Source organism: Clarias gariepinus, chromosome 7 (genome assembly GCF_024256425.1).
Source record: "Clarias gariepinus isolate MV-2021 ecotype Netherlands chromosome 7, CGAR_prim_01v2, whole genome shotgun sequence".
Classification (NCBI taxonomy): domain Eukaryota; kingdom Metazoa; phylum Chordata; class Actinopteri; order Siluriformes; family Clariidae; genus Clarias; species Clarias gariepinus.
In genome coordinates, this window is record NC_071106.1 from 14,236,079 (window position 1) to 14,256,803 (window position 20,725).

At 35.8% G+C, this 20,725-nt stretch overlaps 1 protein-coding gene across 2 annotated transcripts; it reads left to right on the plus strand.

The window, feature by feature from the left end:
• Positions 1–4,037: 4,037 nt before the first annotated feature.
• Positions 4,038–12,598, plus strand: slc23a4 (solute carrier family 23 member 4). 2 transcript variants are annotated; one of them, XM_053500567.1, is made up of 12 exons: positions 4,038–4,206; positions 7,056–7,196; positions 7,293–7,450; positions 9,499–9,658; positions 9,742–9,923; positions 10,590–10,710; positions 10,797–10,953; positions 11,106–11,359; positions 11,490–11,654; positions 11,745–11,853; positions 12,013–12,108; positions 12,289–12,598. In XM_053500567.1, exons 1-12 carry the CDS (start codon positions 4,165–4,167, stop codon positions 12,549–12,551), a joined length of 1,848 nt encoding a protein of 615 aa, XP_053356542.1. In that variant the 5' UTR covers positions 4,038–4,164; the 3' UTR covers positions 12,552–12,598. The 2 variants fall into 2 exon arrangements, with proteins under 2 accessions (XP_053356542.1, XP_053356543.1); XM_053500568.1 differs by lacking the exon at positions 4,038–4,206 and adding an exon at positions 5,892–6,046.
• Positions 12,599–20,725: the final 8,127 nt, after the last annotated feature.

Below are 20,725 nucleotides of genomic sequence, written 5' to 3' on the forward strand. Positions count from 1 at the left end.
AGTAAATGCATAATAATATTTAACTCTTTCCACTTAGTTAATTTATTACACGAATTAAATGTGTAGGTATTTAAACTTTTACTTAGAAAATTCTAGTTCTCCTTGAAATGTATTTTTACAATGTAAAAATTATGATGGTTAATTTAATAAATTTTACCACACCAAAAAATCATTTTTTTCAGTGAAGGGTGACGGAGACGGTGGCAAGGAAAAACTCCCTGAGATGGCAATAGGAAGAAACCTTGAGAGGAACCAGACTCAATCAGGGAATTCATCCTCGTTTGGGTGATAGAAATAACATCATGTGTGTTGTGCAGGTGAAAGTTCAATATAACAGAAGTTATTTAAATTAACATGAAGTCCAGTTCAGCACAGGGAGTCAGTAGGTGCAGAGGGCAGATGGGGTCTGGAAGTCTACTTTTGAATTGGGAAACCGTGTCTGCTCCCCGAACAGTGTCTGGAAGGCTATTCCAAAGCTTTTGAACTAAATATAAAAATGCCCTGCCCCCTTTTGTAGATTTTAAAATTCTGGGAATTACCAGAAGTCTGGAGTTTTGTGATCTTAAGGAGCGTGGTGGATTATAGCGTATCAGAAGACTGGTTAGGTATGTGGGAGCTAAACCATTTAAAGCCTTGTATGTAAGTAATACTATATTGTAATTAATTCTAAACTGAACTAATATTGGCGTTATAATCTAAACCATTCATACCCACCACAGGTATGATCTAAACCATTTTAATGCCTGCCCCTGAATACCTATATGATTTTGTAGGCGATCTATGAGAATCTTATGATCTTAGTGCTGCAATCTGTCGAATGCAGCACTAAGATTAAGTAAGACTAGTATTGAGATGCAGCCTTGGTCTGAAGCTAAAAACAAGTCCTTTGCAATCTTAACTAGTGCAGTTTCTGTACTATGATGGGGCCTGAAACCTGACTAAAATTCTTCAAGGATGTTGTTTTCCTGCACGAATGTGCATATTTGAGCTGATACTACTTTTTCTAATATTTTTGATATGAACGGAAGGTTTGAAATCGGTCTGTAAAAAATAAAAAATCAAGAGGAAAAATTTGATGTATAATGAGATGTTGTACAGGGGTGTGAAACATTGCCACCATCTCTTATGCAGCAAAATCAGTGCTCCAAGCACATTTGATTTAGATAATCAGATAATTAACTGGTTCTCATTAATTGATAGAGCAGGGAAAACATCTAAATCTGCAGGGCAGGTAGTCCTCCAGGACTGAAGCGGAGAACATTTGTTTGAAAATGCTGCTACTATGTGTCTTAACATAATACAAATTCTGAAAATGGAGTTTGTTGTCAAAATGTTCATTTGTATTAAAATTTAAAGGTAACCTATTTTGTAAAATCCACCTTTTGATCATATTTGGACACTTACAGAGACCTGTGCTTAAACACGCCATTCAGATTTTCATCCCTTTATGAAAAAAAAAATAATAGTCCCCCCTCTGGCTCAGTGTTTAGCTCCACTCAGGAAGACCTTATAAACCCTACACACATGATAACTGTATGAATAAATCAAGCTGAAGAAGCTGAAGAATAGATTGATTTTCTTCAGATTTTTACATTATTAAAGTTCTCCCCTTTAGGATAGCCATGAGGATATTAATTAGAAATCTAGATCTAGAAATTAACTAGAAATTTTGAGGAATAATTATAAGTTAGAATAGATATTTAGAAAGTGAAGCCAATGATAATTAATCTGAAAATGGCTAAGAAACACGAAATAAGCCTTTTCAACAGACATCCCGCCTACCTCATATTGAAAGTAGTGTCCTGATTCCCTTAAATCCTATACAATCATATTCCCATAAATCATACACAGAAATCAAACTTCTGAGAATAAAATAGATGGAAAAAGAGAGGGAGATTGAGGTTGCATGGAACAACATAGGAATGACAAGTTCCCTTTTATTAGTTGATGTTTCTCTCTGTCAGTCCTGTCGAATGTCATCAAAAAAGTTTAAATACTTTTATACTTTAAAAGACCAAAATACTTTAAAACACACTTAGGAATAAAAATTTAACTTCGCATTCATTCAATGATCTTGTAACAAAATTTTATATTGTAAAAGAAATTTAAAAAATGTTGAATCAGCTTTGACTGATTCAAAGTTATGTGAAAGTGCCTTGTGGATTATGTGAACAAATATGGAGAAAAGCATGTGAGTGTTCCAAAAGTAGCACAAAGCTTGATGATTGGGTTTAAGTTCGAATCAGGTCGCTGGATGACATGTGATCAGGGCTCATGCTAAACTCTGTTTTCCAGTAGAACTACAGTATAACTGAACTAGAGCAAGCAAACCAAGATTTCATAATAAAGGCATAATATACAGTACATATAGAAATACTACAAGGGGGTTTAAAAAAGTTTACAGGTTACCTCTATTTACGAGCTTTGTTTTTTTCACCGTATGCTTTTCTTTCAGATGTCTTAAAACCAGCCAGTAGTATTAGCTATTGACGTTCTGGCCCCTGGGGACGAATTCTTGATGCAAAATGCTGCAAACGTCAAAGACGACGATGAGCATGCACTTGGCCAAGCTGCCTCGCCTTATTCTGTTTGGGAGATAATGGTCTATTCCACTGTTGAGACTGTTGCTTTGTCTCAGGGTCACATCAATACACCTTTCGTCACCAGTAATTATCCTTGACATGAAAGATGACTCATCCACAGCATGCTGACGGGGTTTTTGGCAGACTTCGACGTGATGTTTCTTTTGCTCCTGGGTCAGCAGCCAGGGGACTCGGAAGGAACATGGTACATGTTAAATCAGTATTTCAAGACTGTGTTGAGGCTTCAAGTGATATTATTCATACTTAATACAACACAAAACAGTAAATACTGTATAATTCATATCCTTATCATGTAAAAATACGATTATCCATATACTCCTGGAGAACCTCTGGTACATGATGTTAGAGTTCATCAGACTCATCTGCCCTGAGATTACATTCCACAAACAGCATAAAGTTAAAGCAGGCACAGATAATAATTTAGAGTAGCCAAGTACTAGACGAAAGAACAAAGCATATTGTCTTTAACAGCCATCTAGCTTGCTTTAACAGTCTGAACCGACTGAGCCCAATCATAGTGTATTTTCAATGGAAGCAAGAGGGATGGTGTGAATCTTTATAAATACATTCAATAGAAAGAATATTAGCAATTTGGAACGTAACCAAAAAAATATGTTACTGCAAATGAATACCACATAAGAACAACAGTATTTTTCTAGTTCTTTCTTCTGGACTTCTATCCACTGGATCTTTGACTGAAGATGGGTCACTGGTTGGCTTGTATTTCACATTTAGTTAGTCATTATCATTGGCTTTGTGTAAAACTGGAAGCATCTCTATAATACGCATGACGAATGAAGTCATCAGTGATGAAGTCAAATCAGTAATGTAGTATAATGTATTGTATGTACAGTATCTGAAACGCTAGTCTGGCTGTGACATCACTGGTGTGACTCACCACAGAATAGCTTTTTATTTTGGCTGATATAAGAAGGAATATAATTGGTTCTACGTTACAGGAACTCGCTGGGAGTTACTGCTACATCCGTCGTACAGTCCTGACCTTTCTCAAAGTGATTTTCACCTGTTTAGGCTTTTAAAGAAGTTCCTGGGAGGCCACCTTTTTAGAGGGTGTGTTCATTGTGGGGGAAGACAAAGAGAATTGGTATCTTCTACCTTCTTATTGACTGAACACACATGATCTCGACGGTCGGCATAAAGGAGTGCAGGTATAACTGGAAAACATGAGGGGTTGTGGCTCCTGAGGACTGATAAAGAGAAATAAAGTGTTTGGACTCTGTACCAGTTTACATACAGACATACATACATACATACATACATACATACATACATATATATATATATATATATATATATATATATATATATGAGAGAGAGAGAGAGAGAGAGAGAGAGAGAGAGAGAGCGGAGTTTTTAATATTTTTGGCATTGGTTTTCTAGTCAGCTGCTTTTTTTTGTTGTTCACGTGATCAGCGGATTTATAATCAGTTTGAGCAACAGACACAATGTCTTTCTTACACTTTCCTGCACTCCCTCTCACTCCTCATTCATTCCTTCTCTTGGTGTTACTGAGAACTAGAAGACTAAGTAGACTAGACTCATGGCTTCAGAAGAGAAGAGCAAGAACATTTATTCATTTCATGTAAGTACACTTAATATTTTTAGTTAACTACAGTAAATGCTTTACAGATGTGTTACTACATGTACATGACTATTAAAAACACTTATCCTATATAATACAGTCAATGTACTGTTTGTTATTATAATTTTTTACCTATTTGTCTTTGCAATTGTAGTTGTAATTTAGTGCATATGTGTCCCTGGCATTGAGACAAATGCAAAAGCTCTGATTAACATTACTGCTTACATATGCTTCATTACAAGGTGACGTATGAGCTGTTTTAAAGGGCTTCATACAAACAATCAATATGTAAACACTGGCAATTATTATTTTTTTAATTCTATTTGTATATGGTAACACCAACTGTATTTATCATTATTGTCTTTTGAGATATTTTTTATGCATATATTATGCAAGCTGGATAGATATAATTAATGACTGAGAATTTATGATTTGGTTGCTTGTTTAGTGTTGTAATGTTGTTTAACAGTGTTGTAATGTATATAGCCGTGAGTCATTACTATGATAGTAGAGTTATGTTCCATGCTGTGGTTGTGTTGCTATTTTAAATAATAATAATTAATAAGATAATAAAAATAATTGGATAATAAGAATAAATTGTTATTTAATGCACTGAAATTGCTATTAAAAAATTACAATTTAGTATGAAGGCCCTTATACTTCTATAAATTACCAAACTATCTTATAGTAATTAGGAAAACACTTTAGCCAGATAGGCTCAAACTAATTCGGAACGTCACTTGTTTTGTTGGAGGGAGAATTATATAGCATTACATAGCATATGTTATCCGAATAACTTTTGCCACCATGGTGCTTCAAGAAAAGTGCACTAGATATGAACAAAGAGCAAGTGTACTTAACAAATTACTTTAGCAACTACCATACTTACAGCAATAGAGAAATACAGTAGGTTTATGCTCTCTTAGAGACATTAGTAAAATGTGTCTATTAAACTTACAGAGATTGGCTGCATAGTATTACTGAACATCCTGCAGAACCAGAACAACCCAAAAGCTTTTTTTTTTTTTTTTTTTTAACATAGTGCTTTCTTTTCTGACCTACTTCCTGTAAGACTGAACACTATAACATTTTTAGCTGGAATAATAATGTTTGGAAATCATAAACCTTTTTTTTTTTTAGTACCGAGTTAAAAATAAAGTCATAAAATGAACATGTTATAACATAGTTTGCAGAAAAAAATACTTTTACAAATACAGTACAAGTAAGACTTTTGCACCGTATCCAACCCTTTACCCAAGGGTAGCTTTACAGTACCCTTTACCCAAATTAACATTATTACCATGATTTTTTACTGTGCAGCAATTTTGTCAAAAAATAATATAGTTCATATAGTTCGAGTAACATCATCATGTGACATCATTTTCATTTGAGAGCTTCATAAAGTTGATCTAAATTCATAACAAATGTAAACCTTACGTTTTATTTATCAGTATCAATTATTCTTTTGCTGTTTCTGCACACGCTTTGGGTGTATAGTTTGTATTATAAGAGCTAGTTTGCCGTGTGCTACTGTGCTATGTTTGAGAGAATAGGAATAGAGCTGTTAGTTAGTCTTTGATAAAGTGGCCAATAATTTACAACAAGTAAGTAAGATCAGTGCATGATGTTGAGATACAGTACCAGTCACAAGTTTGCACTTCTAATTCAGTGGTCTTTCCTGAAGGCATCCAAAATATGCAATAATCTCCTTTGAAAAGTCGATATTGAGATCCGACTTACATTCTGTAAAGCCTTTATAACAGCTCTAATCTGAGGTGCTGTAACTTGGTGATTTCTGAGGCTGGTAACTCTACTTTAGGTAAACTTCTCTGCAGCAGAGGTAAGTTTTGGTCTTGCTTTTCTGGGATGGTCTTCATGAGAGACTGATGGGTTTTGCAAATGCACTGTTCTTGTAAGGAAAGATTTCTATTTCACTACAGCTGACCTTCTTAATATAACAATTGACTGTTATTACTGTTACTAAATCACATAATGCAATATGTGTTATTTCATCGTTCTGAAATCATTAGTATTGTTCTAGAATGTAGAAAATAAATCACTAAACAAAAAACAGTTTTTTTGTGACAAGACACAGAGTGTCCTGTGTTTTATTTAGAATAAATAATTTTAAGTTGCACTTTTACTTAAGGTTCTGGGTTATTTATCACTCTCTTGTAACTAGATATGTAAGACATTTATATACAAATTTCCGGGTTCAGTACAAAGCAAGTATAGAACTAATAAATCAACAGGTTTTAGAATAGTTTTTTTTTTTTAATCTATTTGTCTGTTTATACTTGTATGTGTATATGCTTAATAGAGGTGAAGTACATTTAAAATATACTAAAGCTTAGTTCAGAGTTATTTTAGTTTAAACGGTCTGCATATCGGAAAAACTGTTAATATCAGTTCTATATTAACTCTGTAATATTCTACTTATCAGTGGGTACATTTTGAGGTGTCTGAATTTCGCAGAACTAATTGTAAACTGTGCATTGCTAAACATTTCTTTCTTTCCTTCTTCTTTTTAATGTTATTTAGATTTCTGCCTTATTTGTGCATTTTTAACTTCGAGTAAACTTGAAATTCCAGTTCAATATTTGTCAAAATCTGCTGACAGCCAGTTATGCACTAATTGTGCATACTTTACCTGACTGCATTTGCCACATTTTGTTAAAATGGGTTCTTTTATAAAAATAAAAACTTTCCAGTCTGTCTGAAACAATGTAGTGATCTACCGAAACTTTAACAGCTTTTATAAAAAGTGTGTTAATCCAGCAACATTCTCTCTCTCTCTCTCTCTCTCTCTCTCTCTCTCTCTCTTTCTTTGGGGATCTTTGTTCTTCCAGGCTGACGGCATGGTTAATAATTTCTGTGGATTGAGTAATGAACACAATGCAGATGTATCAGAAGACAACAGCAGAGACAAACTCACATATTGTGTAACTGACGTACCACCATGGTACCTATGCATCATCCTGGGAATTCAGGTAGGTTCACGCCATAAAAATAATTTGAAGTGATAAGATAAAGCATATTAAACTTTAAACAAGCTCAATAAAACCTCTCATTCTCATTTCCTTTAGCACTTTTTGACTGCGTTTGGTGGAATCATTGCCATTCCGCTGATCCTGTCTCAGGGCCTGTGTCTGCAGCATGATGCACTCACTCAGAGCCACCTGATCAGCACCATCTTCTTTGTTTCAGGAATATGCACCCTGTTGCAGGTCACCTTCGGTGTCAGGTAGCGAATATATTTCACAGGACACTTAAACCATTCTGTTTATGAGAAACCTAAGCTGGAGTCTGGAAAAACGCTGTGGCTCATAAATATTGTTTGTCAGCCATAATATATTTCAACATCTACAGTATACTGCGGTTAGGTTTGATTACGGTGCTCAATGTGTTGGCCAATTCATATAAGGAAATGATTCTTCATGCTCTCAGAACCACTCTTGAGTGCTGGAATATGCTTTTGCAATCAGGAAATGGAAAACATGCATTGATGGGTTAAACCTGGTTATTCCGCACATTCAGGTAGTAAGCTGACTTCATTTTATTGTCACATAATGTCGCTGAGCCTAGACCTTCCTAACTGATGCAACCCCAGATCATAACACAGCCTCTAGCGGATTGTACATTCCATTGGACACTATGCATGAAGGGAACATCACTTCATGCACTGCCCTTCTCTCTATAATAGAGTCAATCTGGAGTCATCAAACCACATGACCTTTTTCCATTTTCAAAGTTTGGGAAAACACTTACTGTAACCATGGCTTCATGGTTAGCATTGTCACCTTGCACCTCCAGGTTTCAGGTTTGACTCCCGCCTTGGGTCTGTGCGCATGGAGTTTGCATGTTCTCCTCATGCTTGGTGGGTTTCCTCCGGGTGCTCTGGTTTACTCATGAGTAACATGAGTTAACATGAGTTAATATCAGTGTTAATCTTAGCTTGTTGTGCCTTGCTATTCGCCAAATCAAATTAATACTATGGCACAGAAATATTTCCTACAACAGGAGATGGACATAAGAAGATTTTTTTAATAAAGAGTAATAAATTAAATTGAAACAGTATCTGTGTATATACTGAGAATGTAAACTTTCTTTATGAACTATTCATAAACATTTTACTACAAAAACAATCATAGTACAGTATAGCAGGTAAAACAGATGCTTTATGCTTTGGTGTGAATATGAACAGGAGCATAAAGAGACATATCGTCTCATGATAAAGTATGAATGTCTTGTATAATTTTACACTTTTACACTTAGGTTTTAGAACAGAAATACTGAAATTTCAATTTTAGATGACATGAAATTCAAAAATTAATTGCATGATACCTCTGCTGTCCACTGTACTATTTGTTGTTCCTTTTTGCCTCATTGCCTCTCTTTTGCCCTACTGATAAGGCTGTGCTGGTTTTGAAGGTTGGGGGATCAAATCCCACCCCCACCCACTGGTCACTTTTTGTGCAAGATCCATAACTCTGCTCCTGAGGGGCTGTACCATGGCTCACCCTGTGCTCTGACCCCAATTTTCTTAAAAAGCTGGGATATGCAAAAAATATAATTCCAGAAATCGATTTTTATGAGAAGTTTATGCATTAATGTGAGAATATATATTTTTAATTAAATTATGTTTTTGTTTAGAAAATCAGACATTGCTTTGGGCAACCTATTTAGAGTTTTAGAATTTGATCTGGGGTGTGTGCATGCAACTTGACCTTTGAAATGACAAATTCTATAATTGGAGTTAATGAATAGTTTATAAACAGACAACAAAGATAAAACAATTTTATAATCAAGAAATCCCAGCAATTACATCATAACACAGACCATAACATGTTTAATTTTTTTCTTCTCAATCCAATACCTGCTTTAATCAGGAAATGATTATATCCTCTGTCTATTAAAGTTAGTTTTTTTGGTTTAACATTAGGTCTAGTCAAATTATGCATGTAGTGTTACATTGATCAGCTCACAAACTGAAAGCTTTAATAGGATTACACAGGAATTTAGAATTGAATGTCTAGGTTCAACACACTTTAAATTCGCATTCCACAGGCTTGTTCATGTTGGAACTGATCTGATCTGAGCACTGAACAAAATTTTTCCATGTGATCCCACAGTCATGAACAGATTGATGAAATAGTTGCTCTTTTGTTCCTGGAACTGCTCTGAGAAGGCAGGCTTTTTGAGAATATCTCTCCCTAAAGGTCTTCATGTATTAATGATGCACATGTGAAAGATGTGATTCGTTGTTGTGCAACTCTTCTGTCTCAATGATAGGTTGCCTATTCTTCAAGGTGGGACTTTCAGTCTTCTTGCACCCACAACATCCTTGCTGTCCATGCCAGAGTGGGAATGCCCTGCCTGGACACAGAATGCCACCCTGGTCAACACATCCTCCCCTGAGTTCATCCAGATCTGGCAAAGTCGCATACGGGTGGTGAGTGTTACAGCTGGATGAGCAGGACTAACATTTGTGGTAAAAAAGAACGAAGATAATGAATTATTTTCTTGTCTTGACAGATTCAGGGTTCCATCATGGTGGGCTCCCTGTTCCAGGTGCTGGTGGGATTCTCCGGTCTTATCGGTCTGCTCATGCGGTTCATCGGTCCTCTGACAATTGCACCTACCATTTCACTTATTGGCTTTTCTTTGTTCGACTCCGCTGGCACGGAAGCAGGAAGCCACTGGGGAATCTCAGCCATGTGGGTGTAAACAAGTGCAATAAGTTTACCTTCACTGAGAATAACAGGAGTGTAATTTTGGTATATACTGTAGGAGTATTCTTTTTAAGCATACGATATAATGGGATATTGAGGTTTGTATGTATTTTTTACACATAACCTATGACACCAATATGCAATTTTGAACAATTTCCCCCCACTAAGCTGTTAGAATGACTTCTAATATTCTTTCGGATCTTTGTGGGATTTGTACGCAATCATCCAGAGCATTAGTGAGGTCAGAAAGTGAAGCTGGCTAAATAGGTCTGGATTGTCATCAGGATTCAGATTCTTTTCAAAGGGTTGACAAAGGCCACATGAGTTCTTGCGCTTAAACCACACACTTTTGTACTTTATGAGAACAGTTTGAGAAAGACTAATATATGGATGTGATAATCAGATGTTAAAAAACTTTTAAAGTACAAAACCCAATGACATTTCTCGAATCACAAAGATATTTCACCAAACACAAAACCATTTCCTAAACCACAAAGACATTTCCTAAAACAGAACCACACAGGGTCCTTACCTTTTCCTAATGTTGCAACATGGTTGTATTTTGTGAAATGTTTTTGTGTTTTATGAAATTTTGCTGCATTTTTGTTTTCAGTGCCACTGAAATAACACAAAATTAATTTTCTTCCACAGGACAACATTTTTAATCGTGCTGTTTTCCCAGTATCTCCGCCACATCGCCATTCCTCTCCCTACGTACAACAAGGCCAAAAAGGTCCACATCTCCAGGATAAACATCTTTCAGATGCTTCCTGTAAGCCTATAAATGCTGTCAGACAGAACATCATGGTGTGTTTAAGCTTGAACATAAAGCACTGTCTCATCTGACTTGTTCCACAGGTTCTCTTAGGAATCACTGTTTCATGGCTCATCTGTTATCTTCTGACTATCTACAACGTCCTTCCATCTGATCCAGAGGGGTATGGGTATCTTGCTCGAACAGATGTTAAAGGAGATGTAATGGGGAATGCACCTTGGTTCAGGTTTCCATATCCAGGTAACCACTACAATGGTTGTATCAATAATAAGTAAATGGAGAAACATAGTGACATTTAATTTAATCACAACATGCTACATTCTTATGTACAGTAAGTTGATGTCTATGATGTGTGTGTGTTTTTTTTTAATTCAGTGCCTTTTAACTTTTAGGCCAGTGGGGCATGCCAACTGTGAGTCTACCAGGGGTGTTAGGAATCCTGGCAGGAATCATATCCTCCATGATCGAGTCAGTGGGTGACTATCATGCTTGTGCCAGGTTAAGTGGTGCTCCACCTCCACCTAGACATGCAATCAACAGGGGGATTGGAATTGAAGGCCTGGGCTGCCTGCTGGCCGGGGCCTGGGGGACGGGCAATGGGACCACTTCTTATAGTGAGAATGTAGGTGCACTGGGCATCACAAAGGTGAGAGGCTGTTCCATTTTTTTTTTTCAAACGCCATCATTTTAAATGCACCACTGTGTCTGTGGTATTTAGAAAAAGAGAACAACTGAGCAAAATTTGATTGTAGTTATTATCTGATTTATTTTTGCAGGTTGGCAGCCGCATGGTTATTGTTGCCAGCGGTGTGATCTTGATCATAATGGGAATGTTGGGGAAAGTCGGAGCCATTTTTAGTACAATCCCGACACCTGTTATTGGAGGGATGTTCTTAGTCATGTTTGGAGTCATAGCTGCAGTTGGTGTTTCAAATCTACAGGTGACAAAATGTTTACCGTCAGGAGTTACTTAAGAAAATGACAAAAAAACAAAAAAAAAAAACCTAACAATGCTGTTCGTCTCGTTGTAGTATGCAGACATGAACTCTTCACGTAACATCTTTATCCTTGGCTTCTCAATGTTCACGGGGCTCGTCATTCCAAACTGGATAATAAAAAATCCCAAAGTCCTGAACACAGGTGTGTTGATCAGAATTGTGAATACATAATGAAAATTAAATAAAATAAAAGGAGCCCTTATACCATCTCATATTTAGATATCATAAAAGACAGAGGTAAAGACAGGGAAAATAACTGTCCTTGAATATTGTCCACATATGCTAATGCACATTATTTCAGGAATTGTGGAGTTGGACCAAGTGCTACAGGTTTTTCTAACAACTGGCATGTTTGTTGGAGGATTTTTTGGCTTCGTTCTTGATAACACCATTCCTGGTGAGTTTGGAAATGCATACTGTACATGTACTGTACAGTATGTAGCAGTTTCCTAAGCTTGACTGAACTCACTTAATAAGTTTAAATTCCAGGAATAAAAGTGCTGAATTAATAAAAGGTAAGATGTCCTGATCTTTAACAAAGTGTTATCATTTTTTTTTTTTTTTACTTCTCTTATAGGAACAAAAGCTGAACGGGGCATGGCTGTGTGGAACATGATCCATGAAGATGAGTCCCAGCCCCTTGTGGAAAGTGAGGAGGTCTATGGTCTTCCCTGTGGCATCAGTTCTCGTCTTGCTTCATACTCTTGGATTAGATATATACCTTTTTGCCCTTCACATAAAACCAGACCACAGAATGACACATCCAGCAACTCTGCTTCATTTGAAAAGAAGGAGAATTGCCAAGATGACTCACATATCATAGCAGTGGCTGCACTGTAATCATTCATAAGGATGACCATTTTTAGACCTTCATTTTTTTCTAAAATCCTCTTGTGTGGCTAAGCTGTGAAAGCTGAAAGTCACGCAAAAACATCCTAAATGCTATAAACTTACTACTGAACTGGGACAGCTGTTCAGGACTTGTCTATATGTCTTTTATACTAAACAATTTTTTTAAACCATCATTTATAGTTATTTGATATATGACATGATGTGATATATGATACGATATGATATAATATGACATGATATTATGTGATATGGTATGATATAATAAATAATATGATATTGTACTGATATGAACACAAATGTCAGACTTTTACCTATAAAATATGGAATTAGGATCATGCAAATAGTTTTTTTTATACAAAAATCTGAAATATTTATTTGCAATAATGGTAATACTCTTTTTCTGCCAAGCTGATGTGTAAGGAATGAAGGTTTCTCTATCTGATGCTTTATTGCTTTGTAGAGATTATGTACAAATGTCAACACTGTGCGCTCAAAGTCTTCTCCTCTAAGAAAACCCATGTCTTAAACCAGAGCAAATATCAGTCAATGCACCTCTGGCGCAATCTTGGGAATAATGTCCTTACAGAAGACTTCTAAGGTGTGTGCCTTGTAATGATGCTAGTTCTTCAAACTGCAGTCTGGTCATTTCCTAAGGGTATTAAGGTCAATTTCTCTCAATATAAAAATTTTTATTAGGAGTGTCTGCTCACCTTTGTGTGCATACACATGGATCAGCCATTAACACCACATAGCATTAACATATTAACATTGATTATTCATTCTATACCAGTAAACTGGTAACAGGATCATAGGCACTAGAACCCCGGCGCATCACAACCTGCCATGCATGGGGCCCAGCATGCAACGAACCAAAGGCCACTAGCCTGGCCTCTACACTCTCCATATTCCAATCCGATGGAGCACCTACTGTATGGGACCTATAGGATTGGGGTCCCAGCCCGCAACCAACAGCACCCAAATGATCCGGTGCCCACGTCATGGTGCCAAACACCACAGCACACCCCAGAGGTCATGAGCTACCCTGGTGGCACAAGGGGAAACACAGATTGCATAAAACAATAGTGAGAGTGTACAGACATAATAGTTGTATTTTAGAAAGTTAGCTATATTTAATAGATTAGTTCATATTGATTAGTCACTTCAGTCGTGGAGCCATATCCAGTGCATACAGTACATTGAGGATTGATATTATAGTGAAGGAATGGACGCAGGTCAAAACCAGGAAATCTCAGAGCATGTTTCAGAATAATTACTACTATAACTATCAGTGATTACATCATGTTGTCATTATACTGAATTTGCATTGGCTTCATTTGCACATATGAGATTAATCAGTGCCCTGGATAAGGGCAGAGTACAAAATACTGCATGTTACAAAATGTTGGCCAGAAGAACTGTCATGATGCCATGCATGACATCATTTTTTCCCCTGGACTTTGCCCCTTTTATCCTAGGGGTTGCAACATCGGACCATTAGATCTGCATGACCCTGTAGACTGGATAAAGTGGTATAGATGATAAGTGAGTGGAGAGAGAGAGACAAAGAGAGAGTAATCTCATGTCTAAAGTTGGAAGGGGTCCCTGTGTGGTGTTGCGGTGAATTGTATCTTGCTGGTGTTACAACATTGCTAGACAGACCATTCAGGAAAATAATAGCATAATAGCATATACTGTAGGTGTCCTATAATGAAATGAATTTCTATATTAAAAGAATTCACCTGCTTTGTAACCTGTGCTGCTAGGAAAGGCTTCAGAGCTATGATCAGGATAAACTGGACACACTGTCCAGCATCTCTATGTGTGCAGTTATGTAATGTCGCATGATTTCTTTTGGAAAAGAATGCCTAGCAAAGAATCTTCTCTCCCATACAAATATGTATTCCACTGCAACATAGAAACAACACAGTGTTATTCAGGTCATTGTAGTCTGAAGGACATGAACCTCAGAGCACACCGCTTTGCAAAAGTAATGACATTCAAGAAAAAAAATGCTTAATTTCTCTATAAAATCCCTTACTACACTATTGCTCTAGTGCTTGGATACCATCAAGGTAGGAAGTTTTCTTAGTACCCTGGAGCCATAATCAGATTGCCTGATTCATGGCTGAAACGCTGACCTCCCAGGAACTCCTTAATGGCCAAACATGTGAAAGTGGCTTGGAGTAAGGTCAGGACAGTACATTGGATATGGCAATATTTGTGTTTCACACAGACAACTCTTTTGCAAGTTGGTGTCAAGTTATCTGTGGATTTTTAAAGATCAGGCGTTCCACTTAATGAAATGTTCACAAGAATGACAACAGTGGGCTACGACAAACTTCAGCCACTTTTTTTTTTTTTTTTTTTTTTTTTACAGATGTACGGATTTCTTTAAAACATTTGCACCATTCACATGTTTTATTATGGCTAAGAGCCTCATCATTATACTGTGTTTGAAGTCTTCCGTAAATGTCAATCAGTTTTATGCCTTTATTTACAAGAAATTTCATCACAAGTTTGCTTTGATACTTTGCTCATTTGTTTAATTATTCAATCAGCCAATCACATGGCAGAAGCGCAGTGCATAAAATCATGCAGATACAGATCAAAAGATTCATTTAATGTTAACATCAAACATCAGAATGTGGAAAAATCTTAGTGAATTTGATCATTGTATGTTTGTTTATGCTAGATGTGCTAGACTGTGTCTTTTTTTTCTTTTTCTTTTAAGTGTTGCAATCTTTGGAACATACTATATGTGTTCGTATTAATAATATTTGTAGATAATTATATATTCAGTATAAAGTCTGAACTGGACAGTCAGGTGGCAAAAGTTTTGAAAAATGCAAGGGTAGAACCTAAGCTACACAGCTGTTGTCTTTAAAGCTTTTATGTTTAATAAAACAAACAAACAAATATTTATAATCATTAATAAATAATAAATAATCATAATGAACAATAATTTTCTAAAAAAAAAAAATTACGGATGAATGGGAGACATCACTAATCCGATTCAACCATGTAGTTCCACAAGAGGGCAGACTTGGATAAAAATTCAGTAAGAAGCCAGCATTATAAATAATATTTATTTAGAATGCTATTTATAATGTTTTTTTTTCTTAATTTTTGAACAATTCAACAGTTCATTATTGCTCTACTGATTGTACAGCATTAAACCCCACATCGATTTATTCATCAGCTTCAAAAACAAAAAACAAATGAAAAACGGTTTATTTAATAAAGACAAAAAAACATTTATTTCTGACGCCTGAGCTTGTGTGTTTATGGCATATGTTGATCAAACATCTACCTACTGTATATTGCCAGTTGATATGGTTCTTTATCAGTACAAATACATATTAGTTTTAGTTGTTTTGAGTAGGGCTGCACAGTGGTTAGCCCTGTCGCTTTGGTCGAGAGCCAATTCCTGCCTCTGCGTCTGTGTGTGGGTCTGAGTTTGCATATTCTCCCCATGCTAGATGGGTTTCCCCTGGGTAGTCCTGTTTCCTCCCACAATCCAAAGACATGCAGATTAGGCTAATTGGCAGTTTCAAATTGCCCATAGTGTGTGAATGATTGCGTGTTGTGACACTGTTTAGAGGATAAAGGAGTATATAAAGACGAGGTGAAAAAAGACGAGGTTAAAAAAAATGAAGACCTAAACACTCTTTTATGTGTTTTAATGGTCTTTTAATGGTCAAAGCACATACCCCTCAAAACCCAGAGCATGTTTTATATATATTTTTAGCATAACTATGTTTTGCTACAGTATGTTTAATTTTTGTTTTTGTTTAAATCTAACTTCTTTGGTTTTAAACAGCCTTTTTAAATCTAATTTTAGATTGTCACTGACCAATGCAGTGCTGACCATACAGATTTTTGTTGCTTGAAGTTTAATGTTAAATCTTCCTGTTTTTGTTTTTAAGGACGAGCCCGTTCACCGTGCAAAACTGTGTTTCTCCGCAGAGCATGTGCGACCAACAGTACTTTATTTATACTCCATCTTACTTTTATTTCCTCACATTTTCTGTTGTTTAAATCTAAATTCTTTGGTTTTGAACTGAAATTCTGAATCTAACACAACTTATAATTACAATTTTAGCATCACACCAAAAAAACATTATATTTCAAAAAGGTAAAATTATAGGGCTGCATCAAGCAAGGAAAACAACTTATCAGATTGTTAAAATAACTGGAATTGGGTTACGAAACTTCTTGGAAGGATAGTGCTGAATTGTCAACTTCTTGGAAGAAATGTGGTCAGAAAAAAACAAAACAATGAATAACTGTGATCAGAGATCATTTAAATAGTTGGTTAAGTTGATTTGCAAAAAAAAAAATGACAGCAGAAATTTCCGCAATATTTAATAGTGAAAGTTAAAAAAAGCTTTTCCACACAGAATACAAGGAGAACTCGATCTTGTATGGCCATAAAAAAAACATTTGTTATAGTGGATCATTAAATAAAACCTTCCTTCATAAAGTTTGGGCTTTGGAGCAAAGGAAAAAGGTCATGTGATCTGGTGAGACCAGTGCAGTACCATTATGGTGCATCAGGGTATAAGAAGGGAAGCGCTGTACCTATTACGCATAGTGCCCACTGTACAAGCCTCTAAAGGCATTATCTGGGGTTAATTCAGTTGGTCTAGACTCTGCGATGTGACCAGGTTATGTCATCAGTGGATTTTTTTTTCCCCTTATGGCATGGGCATATTCCAGAACTCAAGCCTTGAAATAGTGGTTCTGGGAGCATGAGGAATCATTTTCACACATGAATTGGCCAATACATTGCATCCCTCAAACAAAGTTTAGGGTGTTTGAAAGAAATATTAGAGTATTTGAGTTTTTTTTGGCCAAGCAGTGTATATGGAATGCGTCTCTGTGGTGCATAATTGAACCACAGACCTGTTACACATTATGGAAAACTAATCAATAAGGCTGTTATATTGGAGGAAAAAAGGTATTTTGTTTTACTGTCGACATTCCTTGTCAATTCAAGTAGAGAGAAAATTGAAACATGAAACATGTTTTGAAAGTGTGTTCAGATGATTTAATTTTGGAGACAAATGCAAGAGACAATAAAGTAATGGAAAAACTGCGGTGGGTCTTCCTACTGTGTTTTATTGATTGCATTCTTGATTTATAAACATCACATAAAAATCTCTGGTTGATGAGTGCAAAATAATGTCTTTGCTTTCCTGATTTTGAAGAACCTTTTATAGGGTAAACCATGCTGTATTCCAGATGTCCTGTAGCAACTGCAGAGATTTGGACACATGTAAATTTTACTGAATGTCTCAATGTAAGTTCAAATTAAACTTCAAATCCTGACAATGCTACAGACCTCTGTGGTCAGGGGTTCACGGAGCATAACTGGTTCTGCTTTCGAGGTGGAATGGATGGCATTCACTCTTTCTTCCTGTCAATCAACATTACTGTATACTTAAGGTTAATAATGACCCCAAACACGCATCTACAGTAAAACATTGAAACTGTGTTCAGTGCACATGTGCAAACCCAAGGGTGCTGAGTGGCTTTAAAAGTTCAGCTTTAAATGTTTAAATGTTCTTACTGGAGGAGTCTCCAAGACCTGTGTTATACATTACAGAAAATTATTGACACCAAATATGAATTATAGTGCAGAGATGCTTTGAGCAAAACATCAGTAGCCGCTTGTGCTACTCATATTGGATCAAAAGTAAAGGTATATATAAATGTTTTATTAATATGGATTTATTTGTTTTTATTCACTTGCTTTGTGAGTATTGGTATAGATTAATGCCAATCACCTGTGAATGGTTTGAAAAACACCCTAAAACTCTCTGAATCCCAATAATCTGAAAAAACAACTATAAGGCACACAGATACATATAAAAACATAGGATTAGTCTGAGTCTTTTCTATAGCAAAAAAATGATTTATTATTATTACAGCATATATTACAGCATACCAGCAGCTGAAAAAGCCAAAATCTACATTAGAATGTGAGTTAAGTGTGGTGAAAAAAATGATGTGTCGTGAAAACATATAAGAAAATATATGAAGAAAATTATATTTTATTATTTAAGACTCTCAGCCACGTTCAGCCAGACATCTCTCTGCTGTGTTGGAAAAGCATGAGTATATCTGTAGTAGGAAGCCCAATGCTGGCACACCACAAACTAGTATGTACTGTAGCACACCGGAGCTTGAGATACACCAGATCTGTTACTCAATGTCCAATGAGTGCTGGCTTTAATAAAATGTTGCAGAATGACATAACAGAAAGACAGATACACTGAGACGTTGCAGTCTTTCTTAACTTTTAGTTGATGGATTTTTTCCATCTTTATTTGAACAGTTTGACAGCAAAATGAGATAATGAGCTTGTATTACGAACCAACAGAGAATTGTGTGCATGTACTAATTGAGTGACAAACACAAATACCAAAATATTATTTAATTGTTTTAGTTATACAGTGTGAGGTTTGTGTGTGGTTTTACTACTATACTAAACGATACTTAATAGTTTTGTCACAATGAATAAATCAGCCTGAAGTTGCACTGGTAAAAGTGCAACCCATGTTGCATGACCTTTTTCCTCACTATGAATAATGGGGTAATACGTTTTTGGTTAATTTAGTAACTCCAGTGCACAAAGGGTTAAGGGTTATTGGGTTATACAATCTAGTATCAATATCATGTGGGTTGAGTTTTAATGTTAATAGCAAACTGATGATTTTGTTCTGTTTTTGGATGATTCTGTATTAAGGATTACCGGCAGCAAAAAAAAAAAAAGTGTTGAAGATTAATATTACAATAATATGAAAGGTTTAGTTTATAGCATCATCTGCCTCGTACTCTACCAGTGTAAGTTTCATTTCATTAGTTGACGACAGCACTAGTATCGTTAGATTGCTTAAATCTCTGTGATCCCATAAGGCTATAGCTTTAGTTGGATTCTGCTTCATGATGGACTGGATCTACACATACTGCTTCTGAGCTCCCAGTGATCCAGACCCCCCCTAAATATACTAAATATAGGTGCAGCTTAGGTGTAGTAATGCAGTATATTATGTGAAACTGGTCAGATGAGGTTCATATTTCAAAATTTTAATAAATTCCCCATATACCACTTAATCTGTTCATATTCATCTTGATCAATCAATCAGGCGTATTGTATGTTATATTTATATATGTAAAATTTGCATGTTTATTTATTCTTATGATGGGGTGCAGTAGTTTTGAACTAGATTAAATATAATGCACATGTTCATTTGTCAGTGTAATTGTTTAGATAGTAAAAAGAACATGTGACTTGTTTGTGGAAAGTAAATTTACCCCCAAATTATTTGCATTTGCTTTAATGTTCCACTAGATGTCTCTAGTTAACTACAGAATATCTGTCATGAAAAGATTGATTTAAATTAGGCCATTAATTAGGCCTAGAATGGCCTAATTAATGGCCTAATTTACTTTGACAGAAAATTTTGTAACTTAAAAAAGAGCATGCACTCTAGGTTAAAAAAACAATCCTGAAACACCTGTATCTATACAGAGGAGAGAAATAACAGTGCACCTGTTACATTTCTGATAAACATTATTGTCTTGGAATGTCTCCAAGGTATAGAGTTGATGGAACGGTCTATAACACCATCTGGATAGATAAATTGGTCCCAACTTGACCTGTTATTTCATAAGAAGTTATTGTGCTTTCCTCTGGGCAATCTTTGTACAAGTGTTGACCCCACGTTAAAGTAAAATAGACTATGAAACATCTTTCAGGCGTGTGTACAGCTGTGGGAAAAGGGAGCAGAAAACAGTGGAAAGAATTGTAGTAGATCGTCTCAATGTGGTTTATGTATTACATCCCTGATTTATATGCAAGTCCATGAAAATTCCTGATTGTCTAATTTAAAAATCTATGAAATATTATACAGGATACTTTACAATGGCCAACAAAACAAAAAACTTTCTGTTGTTTCAGATGTCCTATAGAATGACATGTAAAAATCACACACACTACTGTCAAACAACACCAATAATAATAATAAAAAAGAAGTCACTTTGTCTATAATACATTCTTACAATATGAAAATGTGAGGTTTTCAATAACCAAATTAATGTTTATTACTACCTAAATTAATCTTCATTCAACCGCTTAAAGCAAAGTATTCTCCAAC

What these genes read in the sequence shown, in the direction of transcription:
- slc23a4 (XM_053500567.1), top strand. Translation starts at nt 4,165, where the DNA reads ATGGCTTCAGAAGAGAAGAGCAAGAACATTTATTCATTTCAT. An exon ending in GTGCACTGGGCATCACAAAG is followed by an intron (nt 11,360 to 11,489) that starts GTGAGAGGCTGT and finishes TTATTTTTGCAG; the next exon opens with GTTGGCAGCCGCATGGTTAT. An exon ending in TCTTGATAACACCATTCCTG is followed by an intron (nt 12,109 to 12,288) that starts GTGAGTTTGGAA and finishes CTTCTCTTATAG; the next exon opens with GAACAAAAGCTGAACGGGGC.